At 49.5% G+C, this 23,165-nt stretch overlaps 1 protein-coding gene across 3 annotated transcripts in view; it reads right to left on the bottom strand.

The window, feature by feature from the left end:
• The window catches only part of LOC122383748 (dedicator of cytokinesis protein 7-like), a 649,924-nt gene that overhangs the window by 298,344 nt on the left and 328,415 nt on the right, over window positions 1-23,165 (bottom strand). For all 3 annotated transcript variants that reach the window (XR_006256886.1, XR_006256885.1, XM_043370493.1), the window contains exons 19-21: window positions 19,395-19,524; window positions 19,016-19,196; window positions 1,832-1,987 (exon numbers count right to left, since the gene is read on the bottom strand). Coding sequence is in view for 1 of the 3 variants with exons in the window: in XM_043370493.1 (XP_043226428.1) it covers window positions 1,832-1,987; window positions 19,016-19,196; window positions 19,395-19,524 (467 nt within the window). In the remaining 2 variants the exon portion in view is untranslated. The remainder of the gene's footprint in view (window positions 1-1,831; window positions 1,988-19,015; window positions 19,197-19,394; window positions 19,525-23,165) is intronic.

The raw sequence follows: 23,165 nt of genomic DNA, 5'->3' as shown, positions 1-23,165 counted from the left end.
TTAAATTCCAGGATTTCGTAATCAGAGTCGGAGTCGTTCGGAGTCAACAGTTCTGACCTCAGTCAGAGTCGGAATCGGAATCAATTTTGGAATCCGGACCAAGACTCGTAGTCTGAGTCACCGAAAATCCATCGACTGCGTGGACTTGCGATGGCTGCGGAGTCAGAGTCCGAGTCGATCGTATAAGTCGACAGTTTTGCCCGGAGTCAAAGTTGAAATTGACTTTAGAAGGCCGTAGTCGGAGTCGGATTAACTCCATCGACTTCACAGCCCTGGCCTGGTAAGCACATCACCCGTCGTAAGCTATAGTTCTCCTTACTTTTAGAGGCGGAACTATGGCATTATATGTCAGCAAGCATTTATAATGCATCATAAAAGGTCTCACATAGGTTTAAGTGTCAATTTTGAAACCAGGGAACCATTTCCAACGGATCCGAGCAGCGCTGGGATTTAATTCGCGCTAAACTGGTGTTTGGCCACACTGTGCGGCGGCCCAAGTCGCTGCCGGCGGGGCCGCACTGGAGTTCGGGCCGACGCCAGCTGGCTCCGGCGCACCGATGGATGCTGCGCCTGTGGAACCTGCTGCTGACCCGATGGCTGACATGCCTGGGACGACGGGCACCGCAGCTAGGGACGGCGAGGCTCCGGCGAGGCCGCGCTACAACCTACGGCCGCGTAAACCGCACGTTGTCAAAACTGGATGTTTTGATTCGGGTGGGAGGGATGTTGTAGACGGCCAAATACGGTACGGGGATCGGTGCGCGGGAGCGGGCCGCGGCCGCTGTGCTGTCGAGGCTCCGCCCTAATCAGTAATCACGTGATTGCCTGGAGGTGTGCGTCGGCCCAGCCCGGGTCGGCCGGCCGGGGAGAATACAGTTCATGCCGAGAGACGAGCGTGTGTGACTCTAGTGGCGGGGATGACAGACCCCATACTGCTATATGAGGGCAGGGTTTTCAAATCCCTGCAACGACTCCTAAAGCCCTGCGCTTTCCATTAACTACGGCCTTGGAGGACCCGGCACTGGCCTAAGAGCCTACATGGATATCTGAGCGTCTATGAAGGTCCCTAAATTCCCAAGCCCATGCCAGTCACTGAAAGACTAATGCGCTGTCTGATGGCTAACACCGCCCTTGGAGCGCGCAATAGCGGCCCACATTCCTCAAGAACGTTGATTTGAGAGGCCACCATGTCGGTGTCAATGGGCTCCGCTTCTCGGTTTTCGATTCCTTGTGCAAACTGGACCTTGATTTTTCGGTTTGAAACAAAATTTTCCCGATAAAATTGTTAAGTTTTCTTTGAACTTTAGAAAAAGTGAGCCTTTTCATCGATTTCTGGAGCTTCGGGGGGGGGGGGGGGTGAATTCGCCCAAAATACCCACTCTGGATCCACCAGCGAGGTTTTGTGCTTTGGGCCGGACCCCCCCCCCATCCCATCCCAAAACCGTGGCGGAGCCCCTGGGTATCACGGAAGTTTTTCTTAAACTACACGCCTGCCCAATGGAATCGCGTCCCTGCCGGTGTGAGAGGGGCTCGCTCAGCGGCGCTGTGTCGCAAAAGAGCGAGAGACTGGCTGGAGGGAACGCGAACGGAAACGAAGGAACGCGAAAACTTCATCATATGTGGGTAATATCCCCGCTCTTTAGGTACATCCTAGCCAAGATACCATCCTAGTAACTAAAATACAGCGAAAAATACATAATTTTGCTTTACGGGCAAACTTTTGGCATTTGCCCACCCAGTGAAAATTTGTTATCCGAGGCCCTCGATTTTGTCCCTGTGCTAAAAACGCATGGCGTAATTGAATGCTGAAGTTACGCAATGTTCGCCTCACCTTCAGATAGATGAGCTGGGCGCCGCTGGTAGTGGTGCGCTGAGACGCCATCTCACGGCAATAGAGGCGCACCAGTCCCAGGACAAAACTACGGTCCATCACCGACAGCAGGTCATTGATGAAGAACGCCAGCGCTGCGTTCAACCGGCTCACGTCCTGCCACAGAGAAAGAGATAAAACATAGGAGGAACTCTTTTCTAGGGAAGTCAGTGTGGCAAATAGGCGTCAAACCTGCAATGTCCGATGGTCAAGTTGAATAAAATGCTACACTAAATCAATCCCTATGGCAAAGATAACATGAATCTGGATTGGACACGACACCAGCCTGATGCAGAATGGGGCCGAAATTTTCGGAATGGGGAATCGACTGCTTTTCTGTGAAAACTATCCCGTTTGGGCTGCCACCTGAATGGTAATATCTTTACTTCGACGTTTTTTTATGTTTTTTGCTCACATTTCTTTAAAAAAAAAAAATGAAAAAAATGTAGTCAGCGGTCATGAGTTGAGTGAATGACATGATGTGTGATGTAGCATGATGGACACAATAGGGAATGTGAGTAGCGTATGAGTCAGGCGCGCGGCGAGACTGAGCTGCGGGACGTGACCCGGTGACCCAGTGTGAGTCATCCGCCGCCGCCGCCGGACGTCGGGGCGGCCGGGTTACGCCCCCTGATCAGTTGCACAGGGGATGACGTATGACAATGTGATTGGCTAATGATGATGCGCGATGACGTGTGCGTGAGAGCTATGGTCTGGTTGGGAGTGTGATTGCTGGGCAGTTGGCTGAGAGGCTCGGAGGAGAGCGGAATATAGCTTTCTTGGTTACGTGGAAGCAGGAGTTCTAAATCGCTACAAGCTATTTCGGCATTTCGACATCATCATGGACACACCGACAGAGACGGGCGCTGTGGTGCAGGAATCTGAGCAGGTCCGTCTCGGAGCTGGACTCGATCCTCGCCTCATCGACGAGTACGACGGGAGCGGCGACGTCGTCGAATGGCACACGCAGGCGTCACTGCTCTGTGAGTATCGCGGTGTGTCGGCGGCGGAGGTGTTGCCCATGCGGCTGAAAGGTGGTGCTTTCGCCGTGTGGTCACAGCTGTCCGCGGTGGACCGCCGGTCAGCAACGGCGACACGAGACGCCTTGTTTAAGGCGTTCGCCATGGACGACTTCGCGGCTCACACAGCATTCGTCGCACGTCGGCTAGAGCCGGGAGAGAGCGCTGATGTCTTCCTGGCGAGTCTGCGCCGCTATGCTGCCCTGTTCGGCGGCGTGACGGACCGACAGCTGGTAGCTGCCTTCGTCAACGGTCTGCCGGCGTCCGTGGCGGACACAATCCGAGCAGGAACCAGGTCAGAGCAACTCAGTCTGGAGAGCACAGTCGCCCGCGCGCGGGCGGTGCTTGGTAATGACCAGACGCAAGCTGTGGCGGCGGTTCACAATGATCTGCAGCGGCGGCAGCGACCGAAGCGCCCACCTCGTCCCAGACGCTGCTGGACGTGTGGGACTGAGGGTCATCTCGCCGCGGCCTGCCCAAACGCCTCGGGGGACGTGTCAGCGCGAGCACTGTCCCCGGAGCAATAGATCGCGTCCTCCCTGTGATCCAGAGCAAGGTAGACGGTCGTGAGCGGCGTGTATTAGTGGACACTGGTTGCACAGACACGCTCGTGCACAAGGATTGTTGTGAGCAGTGGACACCGCGGACGGTGATGATGAGGACTGTGAACGGTGGGTCGTTGCGGTGTAGTGGGACGGCCAAAGTCACCATGGAGTGCCAAGGCAAACGAGTGACGCTCGCAGCCTTTGTCGTGCCTGATCGTCCATTGGGAGTGGACATGGTGCTGGGCATGTCGGGCATCACGGCCCTAGGTGGCATCAGCCTGAGGACGCCGACAGACGTGCGGATCTGTGCGGCGGCGGCGGCTGAGGTCGACCCCCAGGGGCTGGCGCTGGATGCAGCAGACTTCTCGGCCCGGTTCGAGGCACGAACTGGAGAGTGGACGGTGGCATGGAAGTGGGCAGACGGGGAAGGCCCGGAGTATCTGCAGAACCAGGTCGCCCAGTATGCCGTGCCGCCGGAAGCTCGATCAGCATATGACGCCGAGCTGGAGCTGTGGATCCGGGAAGGATGGCTGCAGCCGTACGACGAGCGGGTGGATGGCCCAGTCCGAGGTTTAATCCCTCTGATGGCGGTCCCGCAGCCAAATCAGGACAAGGTGAGGCCTGTCCTGGACTACCGTGAGCTGAATGGTCACATAATCGCACACACTGCAGATGCGGACGTTTGCGCCGATCAGCTTCGTCGCTGGCGGCGGCATGGCGCTCGCATTGCTGTAGTGGACTTGCGGAAGGCGTACCTTCAGCTCCGGTTGGATCGGCGGCTGCGACCGTACCAGACGGTGGAGGTGCGAGGTCAGAGATACTGCCTGACTCGCATCGGATTCGGCCTGAGCATCGCACCGGCTGTCATGAAGGCCGTGGTAAGAGCCGTCCTGCTCCAGGATGAAGTGGTGGCCCGAGGAGTGCTGCCCTATGTGGACGATCTCCTGGTGGACGAAGAAATCGTCAGCGCGGACCACGTGGTGGAGCACTTCGCCCGGTACGGCCTGGACTGCAAGCCGCCGGAGCGGGCGGCGGAGGGAGCACGGCTGCTCGGACTGCGGGTGAGTGCGGTCGCTGGAGAGCTGTGCTGGCGTCGTGACAACCCAGTGCCGGCGCCCCCGGAAGTGCTGACGCGTCGGGCTGTGTTTGCTTGGTGTGGTCAGCTGGTGTCCCATCTGCCAGTGGTGGGATGGCTGCGACCAGCGGCCGCGTGGCTCAAACGGCGCGTCAATGCTCTAACAGCAGGATGGGACGACCCAACAGAGGACGTGGGGCTGCGCGGGCAGGTCGATCATGTCGTGACCCGACTGAACGACAGTGACCCGGCTCGAGGCCCATGGCGGCTGAAGGGGGGCAAGTTGGTGGTCTGGACGGACGCTAGCTCTATCGCGGCCGGCGTCGTCCTGGAGGACCCCGAGGGTGGCGTCGTGGAGGATGCGAGCTGGCTGCGGCCTGAGTCGAAGGCGGCGATGCACATAAACATGGCTGAACTGGACGCGGCGCTCAGCGGCGTGAACATGGCAATCGCCTGGGGCATCACCATCATCGATCTCTGCACGGACTCGGCTACGGTCCACAAATGGATCGATGACGCCCTGACCGGCCGCTCGCGCCTGCGGACGAAGGCACACGGGGAAATGCTCATCCGCCGGAGGATCGACGTCATCCGTCAGCTGGTGGAGGAGTTCAACCTGAGGCTGACAGTCGTCCTGGTGAAGTCCGCAGACAACCTGGCGGATGCACTGACCCGTGTGCCAAAGGAGTGGCTCCAAACACCGGACCCAGAGCCTGCCGCACGGCCGGTGGCTGCCGCGGCAATCGCGGACCCACGGCCGGATGTCGACCCCGCACGGATACGCGCAGTGCACGAAAGTACTGGACATCAGGGAGTCCGTCGGACCCTCTGGTACGTGCGGCGGAATGAAGACGCCCGTGCCACCCGGTCGGCAGTGCGCGCCGTGATCCAACAGTGTGATGTGTGCCAGTCCATTGACCCAGCACCGGTACGTTGGCAGCAAGGGTCACTGAGTGTGCCGCTGACGTGGGAACGGCTGGCGATCGACGTTACGCACTACCGGGAACGGTCCTATCTGACTGTTATTGATTGTGGACCATCCCGGTATGGAATTTGGCGACTACTGCGCCGGTCAGATGCGGCTGAGGTGACGAACCAGCTGGAAAACATCTTCCTGGAAAGAGGCGCGCCCGCAGAGCTTCTGCTGGACAACGCCACGGAGTTCCGCAGTCGTCGGATGGCGGCATTCGCCGCGCGGTGGGGCGTCCGGCTGCGCTTCCGGGCGGTGCACGAGGCGGGCGGCAACGGCATCGTCGAGCGCCACCATCGGACAGTCAAGGTGATGGCAGCCCGACAAGGCTGTACAATCGGGGAAGCAGTGCACCGCTATAACGCCACGCCTCGTGACGGGATGCATCCTAGCAGCGCTCCTGCAGCAGGTGTCTTCCAGCGCGCTGGCCACGACCTCCCGCTGAACATCGACGAACCCGGCCGAGCGGTGTCCAAAGTGGACGATGGCGTCCAGAGTGCACGCAAAGCGTTCCGGGTCGGTGACGCTGTGTGGATACGCCGCCGAGGTCAGCCGACGCGGTGCACGGACGTGTCGCGGCGGGGCGTGGTGACCCGACTGTTACCGGCACCACTGGTGGAGGTGGATGGTGCCCCGTGGCATGTGCGCTGCGTCCGACGACGGTTCGAGGAGGTTGGCGACACAGACAGTATGAGTGACTGTGAGTCCGAACCTGAAGACTGCCTATCAGAGATCAGGACGCTGCGGCTGCACGAGAAGCCGTCCGGTTCGGTGTCGGGGACGGGACAGGACACTGACCCCCCGCCTCCCGAGCCGCCCGATACGGGAGCACCGGTGGAGACGAGTGAAGATGCAGCTGACGTTCCGAGTGAGACGTTCAGCGGTGCACGGGAGGACGCTCAGAGTGAGGTTACGGAAGCCCAACGAGAACAGAATGGCCAAACCGTACTGCGGCGTAGTACACGTGTGAGAAGAGCCCCGGAAGAGCTGTATGGACAGAGTGTGCCAAGCGAGTGTATCGATGTTGATGATGAATAATGATGATGATTACTGATAATCAGGTGGAGGTGTAGTCAGCGGTCATGAGTTGAGTGAATGACATGATGTGTGATGTAGCATGATGGACACAATAGGGAATGTGAGTAGCGTATGAGTCAGGCGCGCGGCGAGACTGAGCTGCGGGACGTGACCCGGTGACCCAGTGTGAGTCATCCGCCGCCGCCGCCGGACGTCGGGGCGGCCGGGTTACGCCCCCTGATCAGTTGCACAGGGGATGACGTATGACAATGTGATTGGCTAATGATGATGCGCGATGACGTGTGCGTGAGAGCTATGGTCTGGTTGGGAGTGTGATTGCTGGGCAGTTGGCTGAGAGGCTCGGAGGAGAGCGGAATATAGCTTTCTTGGTTACGTGGAAGCAGGAGTTCTAAATCGCTACAAAAAACGTGTTTTATTAGGACCGTATATTGCAGCATTCACAAGTGGTTATCAGCTATGCAATGGTTACAACTTACAAGACGCCATAACGAGTGGAGATAGAGCGAAATACGCAGATACTCATAAAACATAATGACTAATGAGCATGTTCGCCTCACGCCTGAAAGGGTACGCTCGCCGTTTTCCGCCCCCTCCAAACTGTGACACGTCGAATACGTGCTTAGCAGCGCCGGGCAACGCAGGTGGACAATCCTCCCGACCGACGGGGCCGGGCGCTGCTCTGCAGTGGCGGTCGCTGCACTGCTCGCACTCCACCATTGACCGGTTCGGAGTTGGTGGACGTCAACCGCAGGAACCGTCCTGTCGCCATCAGTGATAGCTGGTGGTAGCAGTGATCCCATTAGCTGTCTGTGCCTTCCGGCCAGCCATGCCTGGATGGTGCGGGCCCTCGTGGGCGGCTGCGTCTCCGTGGGCCGTCTAGAGGTCCACCAGGACTCGATTCTGATCGACATCGCTCGCTTTCCTGGCAATGACATCGACTCTCACATCGCACTCCAGGCCGCGGCGCGAGGGCACCCATGGACAGTCCTCGGAGAATCCTTCAGCTCAGCAGGGAGCTCTGGACGGCTGAGCTGTTGCGGAGAGAGGCGGCGAAGGCGGATTGGGAGTCGTTTAGGCAGAAGGCTGTTAAGAGAACAGTTTGGCAGAAGGCTGTTTAGAGAGCAGACATTCCTTAGACACGCAAAACAGATTGATTTGTAAAGCAAACAAGTAGTAAAAGTCATCTTAAGTTGGTGGGGCAAAATGGCAACAGCCGCCCCAATGACTGTAGGCACAGAAGGCTCCACCCCTGATAGAGAAATCAAAGAGATAGAGAAAGAGAGAGAGAGAGAGAGAGAGAGAGAGAGAGAGAGAGAGAGAGAGAGAGAGAGAGAGAGAGATAGAGAGAGAGAGAGAGAGAGAGAGAGAGAGAGAGAGAGAGAGAGAGAGAGAGAGAGAGAGAGAGAGAGAGAGAGAGAGAGAGTGGCGCAGCCAGGATTTCGTTTCGGGGGTCATCGCCTCCAAAGCGGGCCCCCTATGAGTATGCGGGCCCGCTATGAGTATGCGGGCCCTCCACCCATTTTTCAGAATCTTTCCATATTTCATACTCATTCTACTGAGCGGGCCCCCTTTACCTGCACGATAACCCTGAGTGAGTTTGAATCGGAAAATTTTGATAGAACAATAGCTCGGTAATCACCCGGTGTTCAATTTCTACGCGATGTTACTATGACGTATGAATTGAGGCCGAAATGTGCCCCTTTCGCAATATGCATAGCAATATAGCATATATGCAACCGGAACTGTTGCCTGCTTCTATCGGACAGGATTTAAGTAATAAGTAGTCCCATGTGCCTGTCCAGTCATCTATTGGCTGCTGTAGTAGATTGTGGCTTTATTCTTCTTCATTACGTGAAAAATTCACTCACAATAAGTTTTAGCCCTCGCCGGCAAGAGGGGGAGGGGATGATGCAACTCCCCCTAAGGGTATTCAAGAATAACTCGCGTAAAAGGCAGCCGATCGCGACCAAACTTTCAACACCATTGCGTTGATCAGTTTTACACCTACCCTAGAAATTTCATGACCCTGCCCAAATAACCTTTGACCTGTGACCTACTTTCCGAGACCATGTTTGGCATCGCGATTCGGCGTATGCCGGCTCGCATTAGCCGCGCGTTTGCAGTCTTTTCGTGGTTTCAAGCGTTCAAACATGTGAGTTGATGCTGCTCCCATGCATTAGGGTGAATGTCAAGGTCACCTGAAGGTCAGGTCAGCTCATTGACATATGATGACCTCGGTACTTTTTTCGAATGATACATGTTTCTAGGCTAGTTTTTGTAGCTGAATCCGAATTTAGAAACCACTTGAACATTTACGAAGCAGTTTTGGTGCCTTCGTAATATGTTACGAAGCTGCCAGAGGCGACTGACACGTAAGTACTAACAATACCCGGCAGGACCCCAACTGGTTGACCTGACATGACCTGACCCGACCTGGTCTAAATGTATAAAGACATCATCTGTGATCAAAACTAGCATGATACATATTCGTGATCAGCACCCCGAAAAACTTATGGCACCCACACTTTACGACGTTCTAACTAGAGATGTCAATCCGCAATCGGATACCAACTTTTTGGTATACCGATACCAAACCGATATCAACTTGGTATTTGGTATTTCAATCGTAATGTGTTTGGTATTTTGTTGGTATCATGAACCCTCACTAATGTATAAGAGGCTAAGAAATCGGCAAAAAGTTGGTATTTCCCTCATTTTCCCAAGTTGGTGTGGTTTCGGTATTTCCCCATGGTTTTGTTTGGTATTTGGTTTGGTATCGGTATTCCGATTTTCCGTAATTGACACCACTAGTTCTAACAGGTCCCGATTTTCCCGATTTTTGAGTCATTGACCTGACCTGGAGGGTCAAACCAATGACCAAGAACCTTAAGATTGGGCATCATCAGTATCCTCTCGTCACGGGCAACACGCTTGTTTTTTCCGCGAAGCTCCAGCTCGATCTTGGGTTAAACGCTAGGGCTAGGGAGCGGGGTCGCACCACCCTCCCCCTTGTGCCGTCGAAGGACGCAAAATGGCCGGAATGGCCTGTGCCGGCGAGGGTTAACGCGCTCATATGGGACATGTATTGCCTTCGGCCGGATTTGTTGTGGTGAGGTGATGTGGTGACGTAGATTCTGTCTGCTATCGAGGTCCCGGCATGGTGTTACCTAGCGCGGGGTACGGGCCAGACCGTTGCGCCTAGTGCGCTGAAATTTGCGCAACTTATAGATCAAGGATGGACAATGTGCCTTTGAGGGTCTCAGCTCGATCGGATCGATAGCGAGCACATGGCGCGTGATCAAAAAGTGCAAATTCGCGTCATAGACTTTACATGTATAAATCGGCTTGCAAAATCGGGCGAAAATGGCTAAATTTGCCCGACACTGGTCCGGCCCCCGTGCAGCATCTCGGTAACCGTGGGCCCGATCGACACGGGGAACACAGTACCTATCGTGTAGAGAATCGAACGGCTATCGAATGGTGTGCGGTGCTGGGATGGCACGCGCCACGTGCACCCGTGAGGGCACTTATGCTGGAAAATTGACGTTTCGGACAGATTTGGGACTTAATGCTGTTTTCACTACCTATTATTACTTAATTATGATTCATTATAATTACTTCACAGTATGAAGTAATTCGAAATGCTTGAAATCTAGCCCTTTGAAATCTGAGAGGAACACGATTCTGGCAATAGAAATGTCTTAGCTTTTTGTAGTCGAAAGTTATTGTCGAAAAACACTTTTCGTAAAAACAGCTATTTTTGGAGTTTTTGCCCTCTGGAGGCTAAACCGTTGACCTTCGGTCAATTTTGATAATGACGTTATCAAAAGAACAGTTCAAAAGCTATCGATTGCTTTTCCATGCGTTTTTCTAGCTACCATAGTTCCTGAGATAACGGCACGTTTTCTGAAAAATATACTGGCAATTGGCAAATTTTGACCTTTGATGACCTCTGGTGACCCCAATATTGCTCTAAGATGAAAAATGACTAAATACTTTCAAACGTACGCATTGAGAGCTATCGACTGCTCTTTACCGCGTCTTTCTAGCCCTCTTAGTTTTTGAGTTAGAGGTGGGTGGTAACATATGCCCCCCCCCCCCCCACTACGGCGAAGTTGGCTGAGACCGCCACTGGGGCGCGGGTTAAAACCCGGGTCTGTCCAGGTTTTTAATTTTAAAAGGGTGCATAATTTATGGGTCCTTAGGTGCTACTGAGAACGAATATACGAATGCACACGCAGGTACACGTGCGGGGTGCTGCCTCCAGATCCCGGGAACTAATCACCTTCAAATTTGGCACACCGCTAGTGACCAGTTAGTAGGGTGCAGTACAAAAGCCAGTTGCAAGTACCCTTTCGCCCTTCCGCACGTGCAGGGCTCCCTCTCTCGCTCGCTCGTTCTTCGCCCAAAAGGCATTATACTGGTACCTATTTTAAGTGAACTTTTACTTTAGAAGTCGTTGACCTGTGTTTTGATGGACACGCCTGTCATATGAGTTTTATCCACATTCATCGTGTGTATAATGTCCTTATTAAGCGTCCATAAACTACTATGTGTAATGTGCCTCCTTAATATCATTAATATTACATTAATAATCATGGCTATCAGATAGTACCAGTAAAACGCCTTTTGGGGCGACTAACGGAGCGAGCGAGAGGGTGAGCCTTGCACGTGCGAAATTTCGCGGGGGTACCTCCAACTGACTTGTGCACGGCACCCTACTAACTGGTCCCTAACCGTGTCCCAAATTTGAGCGCCATCGGTCCAGCCGTTCTCGAGATCTGAAAGCGACACCCTGCACGTGCGCACGTGCAAAATGGGTCCCGACTGACTTTTGCACGGCACCCTACTAACCGATCCCTAACTGTGTACCAAATTTGAGCGCAATCGGTCGAGCCGTTCTCGAGTTCTGGAAACGACCCCTGCACGTGCGCACGTGCAGCAGCACCCCAACTCTGGCACATGGATATGCATTGCCTAGTGGGTGCCTACCTACATGCCAACTTTCAGCGCAATCGGCCCAGTAGTTACCGAGATATTGCAACAATTACAAAACTGACACCTCTTCGTTTTGCACGTGGCACGCGCATAAGGGGTCACCCACATGCATCGGGAATAGTCCAATACTTGGTAGAAGGAATGAAGCTACCCTACAAAAATTACCGCATGTAAATCGGTCAAGTGGTTGCTAAGATATAAGCGTCGCAGAATCGTGACCACGGCCGGCCGGCCGGCCGGCCGCTCATACTCAGAAATTTCCGTTAATCTAAGGAAAGACTACGCTCGCTTCGCTCGCTCCGTAATGATACCTCTCCGCCAACTAGCTGGATACACCGGATATTTCAAAAACCGACAGTCAAAAACGGGTGGAGGTGTCATAGTATATTTGAACGATGAATTCATAACAAAATCATCAGAAATCCACATCGACGATCTAACTCAGGAAATTTTAATGATCCAATGTCAGATGTCTTCAAATTTCACGTTTATTGTAAGCCAGGCATACAAACCACCAGGGGCTGATCATGACCTTTTCATGAAGGAACTCATCATTTGCCTAGAAAAAATAGATGAACTAAACAAAACTGCCTTCTTGTGTGGCGACTTTTATTTGGACTTATTTTTGGTACATAATGATAACCAATGCCACGCCTTTTTTTAACAAACTTCTGACTTTTGGATATTTACCAACAATAAGCAAAACTACTCGCCTTTCAGACAACAAACTTTCTCTTATAGACAATATCTTTTGCAACACAATAGATTTCATAAATAAACCCGGGATCATATATGATGACATATCTGATCATTTCCCCATATTTGTATCGTGTGCAACCTTCTGTTCCAACAGAACGAAGACAGCTACTCCTTGCTCAGTTTTTGACAAAACAAAATGGAGGAGTTATCGCATTTTCTTTCTCAGGAGCTCTGCGATTACAACACCATATTAGACCCCAATGAAGCCTGTAATGCAATCATAAATGCCTATCAGAAAGGAATCGACAAATACAGCAAAATAGTGATGCAAAATCGCAAACGCAGTTCCATCAAGCCATGGATCACTCCCGCCATTCTGGCCTCTATTAACAGAAAGCATACACTCTTTGTCAAAAAATATAAGAACCCTACAGTCGAAAATAGTACAACATATGCCGCATATAGAAACAAGCTAAATGAAGTAATTCGAACTTCAAAAAGAATTCATTTTCAAAACCAGTTACAGGCCAACAAGGCAAATTCAAAAAAATGTGGCAGCTTCTTAACAGTATCACTAAAGGGAACAAAACCAGTCAACAAATATCACTAGAATTTACTCAACCAAATGGAGATATTATCGATGGTAAAGAAGATATTGCAAAGTCTTTCAATAAATTCTTTATCGATGTTGGTGAACAGCTACAGCATAAGATCCCCTCTAGCAGCTTGGACCCATTTATATATATTGTCCCACAACCAAACTACTCTTTTGACACCCTTGAGGAAACCAATTCTGATGAATTAATACAAATAGTTAAGACTACGAAAAACACAGGAGCTGGGATAGACAGAATAAATGCATCAATTTTCAAAGGAACATATTCATCTATCATTCAAGCACTAGTGCACTTTATTAATTTATGCTTAAGTGCTGGAGTCTTTCCTGAGGCACTGAAAATTGCAGTGGTAAAACCAATTTATAAATCTGGGGATAAGAAGTTATTTAGTAACTATAGGCCTATAAGCATCCTACCATACCTGTCTAAAATTCTTGAAAAGACCATATACATAAGAATGACAAGATACCTTCATGATGCCTAAATTCTAAATCAGTCTCAATTTGGTTTTCAAAAGAATAAGTCTACCTACATGCCCTTACTTTTGCTCCAAGACTACATCACTACTTCACTGGAAGCTGGCAAAATTACCTGTGGTATTTATTTGGATCTAAAGAAAGCCTTTGATACTGTTGATCATTCCATTTTACTAAAAAAATTACAGGTTTATGGATTTGGTGGTGCATCGCTACATCTTATTGAATCATACCTAACGAACAGATTACAATGTGTGGAGTACCAGGAAATCAAATCAGATTTCAAAAAAGAAAAAAATTGGGGTTCCTCAAGGCTCCATATTAGGTCCACTGCTATTTCTTCTTTATATTAACGATTTACCAAACATCACTAATAAAACATACGTGAAATTTCTCCTTTATGCAGATGATACCGCGATTTTCTTTGAAGCAACAAACAAAAACAGCCTTGAAAATATCATTAATTGCGAAGCTTAACTTATCTGCTCCTGGCTACAAATGAACAAGCTTACCCTTAACACTCAAAAAACCATATATCAAATCTACACTAACGCAAGTAATGAATTTGATCTAGACATACAATTAAATAATGACTCTATAAAAAGGGAAGACACAGTAAAATACTTGGGAGTATACATTGATACTAAATTAAAGTGGTCTGCCCATATCGACTATCTTGCCTTAGCCATAAGCCGTAATATAGGAATCATTAACAGAATCAAGAACTTATTAGACAAAAATCACTTTTATTGCTCTACAACTCCTTGGTATTGCCCTACATAAACTATTGTACCGTCGTATGGGGCTTTACTTTCCCAACATACCTAAACAAAATTGAAATTCTTCAGGAACGCATCATCAGAATTATTGACAATCAGCCTAAACTCGCTCACTCTGATCCCATTTTCAAAACGCTCAACCTTCTTAAAGTAAATGATATCGCCAAACAACAACTTCTTCTAATCATGCATCGGAAGTTAAATGGAACCTTGCCGCCATCTCTTGAAACACTATTTTATCTGCAGGATGACCCAAATATCCAAACAAGAAACATACACCATTTTAAAGAGACATTTACACGAAAATTATATCGCACAAAAACTGCTTTCTGGCAAGGTCCTAGACGCCACCGAGCCTCGCCAGCCTACTCGAGCACTCCAGCGAGTCAAGGCCGATGCCGTCGCGAAGCTCGGCGAGGCCGCTCACCTTGTGCCCATATCAGAAGAGAAAAAACAGCGCGCTTGGGATGATGCCTTCTCCAAGATGGCACAGAAGCGTCTGCTGGACGGGGCAAACCAGGTGGTCCGGGCACGTCTCCTTGCTGCCGCAGAGCCCCACACCGCTGCCTGGGCGCAGGCCCTCCCCGTCACCAGTCTAGGGCTCCACCTGGATAACGAAACTGTCCGGGTAGCGGTGGCGCTGCGTCTTGGGGGATCAGTATGTGAGCCACATAACTGTCAGCTCTGCCATCGCCCTGTTGACCAACTGGGACACCACGGTCTCTCCTGTGCCAAGAGTGCTGGCCGCCACGCACGTCACGCTAACCTTAATGACGTGCTACGGCGAGCACTCAGCAGCGCAGGACTTGAGAGTGTGCTGGAGCCCACCGGCCTTGACAGAGGAGATGGCCGACGTCCCGATGGGATTACACTCTTCCCTTTCAGCCGGAAAATGAGCCTCGTATGGGACGCTACCTGCTGCGACACTTACTCATCAACGGCCATCATCAGCTCCGCCTTGAATCCTGGGAGCGCCGCCCGCTGTGCGGAAGAGCGCAAGCGCACCCGATATGCAGCTCTCTGTGAGCGATACGTCTTCGTCCCTTTTGCGGTCGAAACGTCTGGTGTGCTGGGTCCGGCTGCAGCCGGTCTCCTGAAGGAGCTTGGCCGTCGACTGACAGCCCGCACCGGCGACAAGCGCGAAACAGTCTGGCTCTCACAAAGAGTCTCCATCGCCGTGGCCAGAGGTAACGCTGCCTCTGTGCTGGCCACAGCCAGGCCAGCAGTGGGCACCAGACCGGGACCGTCGCCGCCGCCATCGTCCGGACTGACCCCGACCAGGATCCCTCAGTCACTCCAGGCACCGGAAGAAGAGCCAGTTGCGGGGCCGCCACTCGATTCAGAGGCTGATCCGCCGACACACCCACCACCACCGACCCCTGCGGACGGCTTTCGTGAGGAGCGACGCGTAACACGCTCTCGGTCCTCCTCTCTATGCTGCCCCGGAGCATGCGCATGTCCCACTTTCACAAGTGGGTCCAGGGCTTGAACGCTCCGAGACATGCCTATTTTTTATAGTTGCTGCGATGTTTAAAAATACCGCTACTGTTGTCCGTTTCCGTTTGCGCTAAAATCCTGTGCCAATGCTGTGTGCTTGGTTCTGTTCCCGGTGAAATATACGATTCGTTTTCCTCTTTCATGTAGGATATATTTTACAAAAAGTCAAATACAGAAATGATAAATTTTCGATCACGGATCTTTGTCAAATCACATTCAAAATTCAAAATGAATTTTTGAATTTTGAATGTGATTTGACAAAGATCCGTGATCGAAAATTTATCATTTCTGTATTTGACTTTTTGTAAAATATATCCTACATACAATTTCAAGGAGAGGTCATTCACAAAGTATTTTAAACATGCTCTATAAAGTCCCTCTTGAGCTGAAAAAGGATTTCAAACAAATATGCTCCAATATACCTACCTATTCAGACTATACGCCACATTCCTTTGCTGTGACCTGGGGACTCGACCAGCAACAAGCCTTGCTTAGCTGGAAGAGTTCCCCTGGTCACACCGGCATAAACACCAGCATCATATATGACCAGACTAATTTTTACCTGTATGCACGGAAACCCCCTAACCCAATGTATGTATGAATGTATGAATGCTCATTTCGGGATCGTAGTGGGAGGTTCAGTCAATGGCTCATTAGTCCATTGACTACTTTCTGCCTTCTTCGTATGCCATACTAACAATCCTTGGCTGCTCTCATTTCTTCTTTGCTTCTGTTTAGTTTATTTCCTTTCTTAGCAGGAGTGCCGCGACATTTATCTTCTCAGTTTTTCTGGTGTTAACGTAAGGGTTCTGTTGTCGCTGGGTTCGAGGGCGGGGGCACTCCTGGTCACCTGTTCATGGGTGGCGGTGTATTTCTTAAAAAAAAAGAAAAAAATATTGTAGGTATTCTGTACACTGTTACTGAAGGGTTCTTACTATTATCTCCTTTCCAAGATTTTTGGTTTGTTTCTAATCATACTTTGGTATTCATACCTTCTCTTCTTATGCGTGAAAGTGAAAAAACATTTCCTACATGCCGGGGTATGTCTTAAGCACAGCACGAGCCGGGCAGTAAAACTATGACCAAGAAACTGTCGGTGTCAAAATGCCATGTTATTTGATAGGCCGGGCAGGAAACAAAAGTTTACTGCCCGGGTTTACTGCCCAGGGCAGTGACCTCTAAACTACAGTTTATCGCATTAGCCCAGAGGTATAATTGACAGGGAATGTATAATTGACATCATTATTGCATGATATTTGCCGCGTAAAACTAGAAAGCTAACATTTTTTTGGTAAAAAATATCTGCTCTGCTTATTAAGGTCTTTTGAAATATTTTGTATTGGTTACAAAGCCGAAATTATGGTAAGATATGCGCCTATTAATCGAAATCCGTTGTCGCTTGTTGTCTTATCTTCGTTTGATATGTCCACTGATACCTTGAGCCTAAGTTATCGCGTTATAATTTGACAGTTGAAGTCCTTTCCTCGAAACAAACATGTAAAATATGGAAAATATAATGTATTTCACAATACTTTAGCCATAGGGCATCAACAAAGTACGATTATATAAATAAAGAAAAGATTCTTGCAAGAGCACTGGAAAATTCACGTTTAATCACTAGGAATATTATACCTTCTTCTTGTTCTTATGTCGTGGCAAATTATTCATGCATTATGTTTCTTGGATATCCAGTTGTTGTGCCATTCTGAGTTGATATTTTCAGACGCGATTCTTTTTGAAGTAAGGTGTTTTGATGCATTTTCTTCTATAAATTTCCTTTAAAGCTTTATCCACAGCAGTAGCGCAATCACTGTTAGGAAATTATGGACAAAACAATTGTATAAAAGTGTCACCAAAACGACCAAAACCTGTCGGAACTACTTAGCATGCGGCATGTAGGAAAAATCTTACTGACCTCAGCCGTACGAAATTATTTGGAAACTCGGTTTGCAAAATTTGACTCCGGCCCTCGTGCTTCGCACTCGGGCCTACGTCAATTTTGCAAACCTCGTTTCCAAATAATTTCGTCGGCCCAGTCAGTAATATGATGTTTAACTCATATCTCAGTGACCCCATAAGATGTTTCACTCATATCTCAGTGACCGTACCCAGTGTGTGGAAATAAATGGCATGCGTTCATCCTCCCTTCCAATTGATATTGGAGTCCCTCAGGGATCAATTTTGGGACCACTTCTGTTTATACTTTATATAAATGATCTCCCTTTGATATGTGGTGAACACATAAGTACACTCTTATATGCTGATGACACTGCTATTTTAATAGAAGGGGAAAGTGAGCATATTTTACAAACAAGATTAAATACCTTGATGCCAAAGGTAGCTGAATGGTTTACTTCTAACCAACTGTCTCTCAATGCTGATAAAACATATTATCAGATATACACGAACAAGAAACGACAACTTGAATTGCGAATCGAACTGAATGGTGTGATATTACAACGTACCAATACTGTTAAATATCTTGGTAATTTAATAGATGATGATATGAAGTGGAGAACTCATATCTCCAAACTCCAGAAAGTACTGTCGAGAAATGTAGGTATTATGTTTAAATTGAAAGTTTTCCTGGACAGTAAACATTTGTTATTGCTCTACAACTCACTCTTTCTGTCTCACGTTAATTATTGCTGCTTTATCTACAGTAATACGTACTTAACAAACCTAGGTGAATTAGACAAAATACAGAAGCGTGCCGTTAGATTAATAGACGGCCAATGTAGATTAGCGCACACTGCACCAATCTTCAAAAAATTTAAACTTCTTCGTATCCAGGACATCGGGCGACAACAGATGTTGTTACTACTACATAAAAAGATTCAAGGAATCTTACCACTTTCGATTGATGAATTATTTGAGAGAGTGGACCAAAATAGAAACAGTCGTTATAACAAACACTTCAAAGAAATATTTTCGTACAAATTATATAAAACACACACAATCTCATGGGCTGGTCCAAGGCTGTGGAATCCCCGCCTTACGTTACCGGCTGGCAACACGCTAACAAGGGGGAGGGTTAGAAACATAGGCAGCCAGATGTGGTGCGCCGAGAATGGTGCCGGGTCATCGCGCTGGGACTGTACGGCTCGCCGTCAGCTTTTTGAAAGCCAGCCACGTTATAATAGTGTTGTACGATTTTTCTTTCTATCATCCATGTTACATTCATTTTGGAAATAAAAAATACTTCCGGATTAAAGAGGACCATGTAAACAGCATTTGACCCCATCCCCCCACCCTCCAAAAAGGTACAGATTAAAGTATTGCAACGAATACCTCTTCCCCCTCTTCCCCGCCCAAATCTTTTGACGCCAATTGATTCCCAAAACACACACTATTCGCCATCGGGTTTGACTTGGTCGCTGCCACCTTCCGAGTGGTCAGCCGCCGCGTCCGGCTGACCATCTGGGCTCTCACCGGGGCCGCCTCAGCGGCGTGGCGCGCCTGTGTCGCCACCACATCCTTGGTGATGTTGTCCACCAGTGTGGTGATGTCGTCACAGAACCGCTCGGAGAAGCGCAGCCGGCGCGGCGAGTCCAGTCGGCCTCCCGACGCCAGTGTGCACACCATAGACTTGAACATCAGCTCGAAGAAAAACCTGCCGAGAGCGGAACGTCCGGTAACACGGGCGTCAGCGAGCGCGGGGAGGAGCAGGCCACAGGCCAAGTCTTGGACCTCATGCCGAGGGACTGCCAGGCGATCCCGCTCAATCAGATGCTAAGCGATAGACAACGGCCAGGGAGCCGGTTAAGCCGGCTTACCACCACGCCGTCGGACGTGTTGTGGCTGCTCTCACCAGGGGTTGGCGTGCGCCAGCTGGCGCGAATTGCCGCTAGCCACCACCCACTGCAGTGCCAGCTCCTCGTGCACCACCTTTCGGGCGGTGGCGGCCGGGCGACAAGCGACGAGCAGCTCCTGGCTGACCCCTGCGGCGACAACAGAGCACCGCGTCAGGCGTACACATCGGGCGGCTACTCTACATAGTGATCTCAATAACAGATGGAGTCCGTCTCATTACAGTTCGACCCTCCATATTACCATCTTATGTAGCACGGTACGAGGTTTGCCGAGACAATGACTGGAGCCTTGTTCACGGCCGCTGCTGACGGGCTGACTACTGCTGAATCCAGCTGACAAAGTGCACCAACCATTAAGCGTGGACCGGGGGGGGGGGGGCTAGGCATAGCTAGGCATATGACGTCAGATATCTACTGAATCTCGGGCCCTGTTTCACCGCCTGACGCTGCGCTCGCTGCAGCGCGCTGGGAGCTAAGGCATACCAGTCACTCTAATGACGTTGCGTGCGATCCGTTAGCTTATGATGAATCACGTTTGGAACAGAGGGCCTTGAGAACCAAGTACAAAGAGAACAGAGGTTTGAGTGCGAATGCTGCTAGCGTGCTGCTGGCGCTGGCGGCGCGGCGCACTAGCGTTTTGCAATGACGTCATAGCTTAGCGTCAGAGTGAAGTTTTTTTTTTTTTTTTGCTCCGCCAGCCTAAGGCCAGTCTGGAGCCGGGGGTGGGTCATTACATCTGGCAATTTTGGCCAGGAACAAAGTTTTACGTTAAGCCGGTTTATGTGAACCCGGAAGCAATAGCAACGTGGGAGCCTATCCTTAGCGTGTGTGAGCAAATCTAATGGGGAAACTTACTTTTGCCGAAGCGCCGAAAAAGCCGGAACAAAAAACACAGATGAAGAAACGGTAACATTTATTCACATCACATATTCATACACTTGTGCAAGGTGTCAGTGTACTGGTGTGGGGTGTATTGGTCAGGGAAAAAGTCCTAAATAACAAAAAACCTGACGCCTATTGCAAAGGGGAAAACCCCGCGCTGAAGCCAAAGAGCGCGGGGAAAAAGCCCCTACAGTTGTTTCATCTAATGTGTAGGAGGAAAAGGGCAGGGATAATGACGGCCCCGTGCTGGGGAGGGGCGCTCGGCGACCACAGGCGTACTAACACCTTGGCCGCCAGTCGGCGTTGGCTCTCAACGACTCCGCCTTAGCGGGTCGGAGAGCGCAATAGGAGGCCGCCAGTTACACATGTCAGTTACACAATGCAAGAAACATCAATGGCTAGAGCGCGAGCACACGATGCAATCAAAAGGAAAATGTAAACAAACGACCGGGATTTAAGTTGCACAAGGAACTGGGCGCCGCGTTACTATCGTCCCCACGGCGCCCACTCATGCCCGTGCTCGGGGTTCCTTTTGTCTCAGTGAGGTGGTTTTTATATGCTGTTAATAAGACGTGCCTCCTGAAGAAAGATAAAAAGCAAATCATGAAGCTCTGGATGATCGTCGCCAAGAATAGTTGACAAATCCAGACTGAGGCCATGTGTGGTAATGTGTCTTATAATGTGTCTTCTGTGGTGCTGTAGGCGTGGGCAATGGAGTATGAAGTGTTGTATTGTGTATCTTGGATGTGTGGGGCAATAGTGACATATTGGAGGTGGTACATGGTCGTATATATGCGAGTGTGTAAGATACGTGTGTCCTAGCCTCAGTCTGGCCAGCACGGTTTCTTGTTGTCTTGTAGGTTGATTTGAAGAAGAGAAATGGGAAATTGATGGTTTAATCGGATAGAGATGTGGATGTTTGATTGTGTCCCAGTCTCTTTGTCGAAGTTGCATAAAGGAGACGTAAATATGGTTGATGAAATCTATAACTGGAAGAGGAAGATGATTTCGAGACGAGAAGAGAAGTCCAAATTTGGCAAGGCTATCTGCCCGTTCGTTACCTTGGATCCCCATATGTGCGGGGATCCAGAGGATTCTTACTTCTTTATTTTCTTTCTGTAGAGCAATCAGCTGCTTTTTTATTTTGTATACCAAAGGATGTGTTTCCGTTTTTTCTTGTTGTCAAAGTCCTAACAGAGGAAGCCGAGTCTGTGCATATCACTGCTTTCTGAAAATGTTTGCTTGCAATATATTTAAGAGCTGAACTAATCGCTATCAATTCAGCGCTGAATATGCTGTGGCTGTCGTGAAGTCTGTTTGTTTTTTTTTTCATAATTTTGCGAAGTTATAGCTGCGGCAGAGTGTCCGTCTTTCCGTGAACCATCGGTTATATATGCGTCTGCTTGATGCTCTTCTTTATATTCGAAGAACAGCTGTTGTGCTTCCTCTTTTGTAATTTTTGTCTTTTTATCGGTAAATAGGAAATCGATATGCTTGATTTGTTGTAAGAAGAAAGAGGAAAGTGAAGGTGAGGGCATGATGTTCGGATGGGATATTCGAAAGACGTTGAGTACCATTTGAATTCAAGAGGCGATAACCACTGCGTCTTTGAGGAGTAGTCGGCTGCAGATCTTCAGTGCAACGGTTATTTAGTATTTTATATGTGTGGTGAGAGGGAAAGGAACACGACCGAGCGAAGAACCGAAGGAGATGGTATTTCCGACGCTGTACAAGTAGAGGCAGATTGAGTTCGATATGGAGACATATTATGTTTGTCGTGGACATCGCGCCCGCAACTATACGGAGTGCTTTGTTCTGGATTATTTGCAATGAGTCAATTTTCTTAGAAGCTATATCATCAAATAGAAAAGCATTATAGTCCAAGATAGGGCGAATTAGGGAAATGTATAGTCTGAGAAGTGTGCTTCTATCTGCGCCCCACTTCTTACCTGCTATACATTTAAGTATGTTTATACGTCTTTCGCAGCGTTGGGCTATATCTTCAAAGTGTTTATTGAATGTGAGTTTATTGTCTAGGGTGACTCCCAAATATCTAAATTGGTTTACATATTCAATAGGTATGTTGTTTATCTGTAGTCTAGGGGGGTTAGTAAAACGGCTTCTAGGGGGAGTGACTATCATTGCCACTGTTTTAATTGGGGACACGGTAAGTCCCCATTTGTCGCACCACTTTCTAATATCATCAAGTGCTATGTTCATGTAAGCATACGCCGTTTGTACAGATGAGTCAGTAACCCAGACGGCTATGTCATCGGCATATATTAAAATTTAAGTTTAGTATTATGTGTTTCTATTATATCATCAATCATTACTAGGAAAAGGGTTGGGGACAACACACTGCCTTGTGGTAGCCCGTGCTCCTGTCGGAAAGGAGGTGAATTTGTGTTGCCGCATCTTACGTTAAAAGTTCGGTTGCTCAGAAAGTTTGTAATGTATGAGGCCATTCTGCCCCGCAATCCTTTTTTATGAAGTTTTATTTGGAGGGCAATTTTATTTACTTTATCGAATGCGCTTTGGAGATCAATAAAGACAGCAACGGTATATTTTCTTGTTTGAAAACCACGTTGGATATCATCTACAATGTAACGGGTGGTCAGTATGAAACTGGACAAAAGTTAAATCGTTACTGTGCTGAAAGTATTCATTTGAAAACAACGAAAATGCCACCACCGTTTCCTTATATTGCTGTCATCACGCTCGACTCAGTGGAGCTCCGCCATCAGACCTCGGCCAGCCGCCAGACGCACGCGCGCGGGCAGCCCCGCCATCATCCTTCGCGGCACCTCTGGGTCGATTTCACGGATGACTTGCTGGATTTTTCGCTTCAGCTGCGCGTCTGAGCTGGCCTGCCACCCCCCTTTATAAAC

The sequence above is a fragment of the Amphibalanus amphitrite genome, unplaced genomic scaffold (genome assembly GCF_019059575.1).
Source record: "Amphibalanus amphitrite isolate SeventyFive unplaced genomic scaffold, NRLGWU_Aamphi_draft 000013F_arrow, whole genome shotgun sequence".
NCBI lineage: Eukaryota > Metazoa > Arthropoda > Thecostraca > Balanomorpha > Balanidae > Amphibalanus > Amphibalanus amphitrite.
This window is presented reverse-complemented; position numbering and strand designations above follow the sequence as displayed.